At 55.4% G+C, this 2,772-nt stretch overlaps 1 protein-coding gene across 1 annotated transcript; it reads left to right on the top strand.

Annotated features, from left to right (window-relative positions):
• Position 1: 1 nt before the first annotated feature.
• On the top strand, positions 2-2,755 carry CSUI_011431 (uncharacterized protein). The gene is made up of 2 exons (XM_068071529.1): positions 2-1,015; positions 1,962-2,755. Exons 1-2 carry the CDS (start codon positions 533-535, stop codon positions 2,322-2,324), a joined length of 846 nt encoding a protein of 281 aa, XP_067916495.1. The 5' UTR covers positions 2-532; the 3' UTR covers positions 2,325-2,755.
• Positions 2,756-2,772: the final 17 nt, after the last annotated feature.

Below are 2,772 nucleotides of genomic sequence, written 5' to 3'. Positions count from 1 at the left end.
CGGACTGTGCACCGGAACGCTGCTTTGAAGCTGACCAAGAGTCGCTTGTGGCGTGACTCTCCTCTCGGGTTTCCGCTGGTTTGTATCTTTCTTCAATGGTCTCCATTGTCTTCATCCGACGTCCGATCGGTGCAGTCCTGTAGCGGTCCAGGCATGGCTGCGACACCAGGGACGAAGAACAGTCGATACTGGGGGTGAGCAGCCGCCTGGCCTCGAGTAGCCAAGCTGGGAAGCGGGGTGACAGAGTTCCCCGTGAATTCCAGTCTTCATCGTACTACTAGGCGAGGAACGAGGAGCATCTGCCAACGCTTATTCCTTGGGGCTCGGCTCACTTGCCCTGCCAGCTCATCATTACGGCTCTCCAGCACTAGCAGTTTCCCCAGCTGTTGGCACATGACCTCCGCTAGTGAGGACCGTCTTTACATTCGGCTCCACCTGGTACGGGGGTGTCACTTCGCTCCTCCCTCTGCCACCTGCAACAGCTTTAGCTCCCCTCCCGGTGACCGTTGTTTTTCAAGTGGTGCTCGCAACAATGGATCCAATGTCCTTGACAGACGTCTCGCTGCACACTGCGGCTGGTCCAGAACGAAAGTGTTCGCAGGCAAAAGCTGCCAACTCTACGTCGTCTTGTTCACACTCCGTTAAAAATTCCTCAGCCTCCTCCCGCTGCCGAAACCAAGCTGTCAAGTGGTCTGTAGCACGGCCGAACATGGTCGGCGTTGTGGGTTTCGCATGTGCTGCTGTATTCTGCGGTGTTGCGCTCTCGGGGGAAATAAAGGGTGCTGCGGCGCTGTACGTCCGGCCTGGGGCGCAGGCACCACAGTTGACCGGGCACGCGGGCTCTTTCGGAAGCACAGAGTACCCTCTGTCACAGAGGGTCGATGTGGAAGGTGACGGCATCCATCCCCGGGAGCCATCGTCTCCTGAACCCCGAAGTCAATTCTACATCCATCCGGTAAAAAGACAAGCCACCGGAGTAGAGCCGGCCGATGCTGAAGGGAGTTTTTCGCAACTGGTACGTCAGCTATGTCCGAACGGTGCTCTGAATTCAACCGCTGGCCCGGCTGTTTTTTTGAGAGGCTCCGCTGTGTGGAGAAAGCCTCAAGCGATCGGAGCGGCAACGATGAAACTAACTAGATCCCTACTTTACGTCTGAAAGCTATCTGCGTACCTTAGAAGCTTTTTTCGCCTGTGTTGGCGTAAGAGGCAGGCTAGGAGAGCAGGTGCTGGATGCTCTCGTGGTATCACCTTATTCAGAGCTATCCGTTTGGAGGCTGTTTGGTCTGAAGCGGTGCATCTGTTAGTTTGTTTCACCCTGCGCGCTTAAGGTCCTAGCCAGGTGGATGTTGGACCTGAATCTCTTCAAGCGTCTGACCACGCGTGTCACACTCCTCTATCCGGGACAGCCGTTTCTCATTCGTATCTGGTCTACAGCGTGAAGTCAGAAAATGTTGCAGTCGTGGGCGTCCCTGTGTGCAGCAGTGGTCTGGCTCCGATGTAAGCTAAGCTATCTGCTAACCTCCGTCCACCCAGTGGTGTACGCCGTTTTCCCTGCTCTCTGGCGACATGTACGAACCCGTGTTTGCATGCACACTTGGGCGCACACACACGTAGGTGTCCCCCATTCACTCCGGTGTTGTAGGCCTTGAGCTGGCCATGTGGCATTCTGCTCTTACCGCGACGAGGTACTAAGGCTGTCCTGCTCGGTTCCGCACATCGCCCAGTCGGTGGGCGGACACATGCTTACATAGAAGACTGCATGTCTGCGTACACCTGTACATGTCCACGTACTCTGTGTGTAAGGCACCAAGGAAAGGAAAGGGTACGATTCCGATGAAGGATCGCCCTAAGCTCTGGAACTGGTTGTTTTAGTGAAGGGGGTACCACTGCTGGTAGCAGAGTTATTAGTGTGACGTCCATATGAGGACCCGCGCCAAGTCTCTATGATTGCTTCACTTCAGCGCGAACAAGGTTTCGACTTGGACCTTGATCTGGATTTGGACTTCGACCTTGACGACCTGCCCCAGACGACAGCCGGCGGGGCAGACTCTGCTATGGGCGAAGAGCCAACCGACAAGGCGAAAAAAGAGAAGAGCCCGAATGCGGACCTCGACTTCGGTTCCTCAGAAACGAGTGGCTCTACGGGCAGCCTCGGCGGCGACTTCGACTTCGGCTCCTCAGAAAAGAACGACTCTACGACCAAGTCGAGCAACTACGAAACCGAGCGCGACCTTTTCGGACAGGGCACAGCGGCACCCGTGACAGGGGTGTTGAGTCCCCTGTCTGGTAAGTGCTACGCCACCTTTTCGTACACCGACCCCTGATCTCCAGATTTTCGCAGGCCGCAAGTAGCTGACTATGTATGCTCTGCCTCATACGTAAAACCAGTAACTACGCGGATATACATGTGTAGTCTGATCTGTGTACAAGCACGTACATACACAACGATGGCTGCGCACACTTTGGTAGTGAGCTTTGTTGTAGAAAGGGAGTTGCCTCGTGAAATTGCCCATTTGTTTTCGGCAATGCCTTGGAGCCTGTAGATGCCATAGAGGGTTCCGCGGCAGCCAGATATTCGTCACCGTTGCTTGTCACGAGCAGGGGACGGCTATGGTTAGCCATGAGGCTTTTTTGCCTGTGCACTCAATATGACGTGCCAGTCACACGGACAGAGAAGCTGGGACGGGGGGGCAGCGCATCGAAATGGCTCGTGAGTCTCCCCAGGGGCGACAGATTAGTAATGGTTACGGGGAGCTGGCTCGTCTTTCTTCA

Source organism: Cystoisospora suis, assembly GCF_002600585.1.
Source record: "Cystoisospora suis strain Wien I chromosome Unknown contig_11740, whole genome shotgun sequence".
Lineage (NCBI taxonomy): Eukaryota > Apicomplexa > Conoidasida > Eucoccidiorida > Sarcocystidae > Cystoisospora > Cystoisospora suis.
This window is presented reverse-complemented; position numbering and strand designations above follow the sequence as displayed.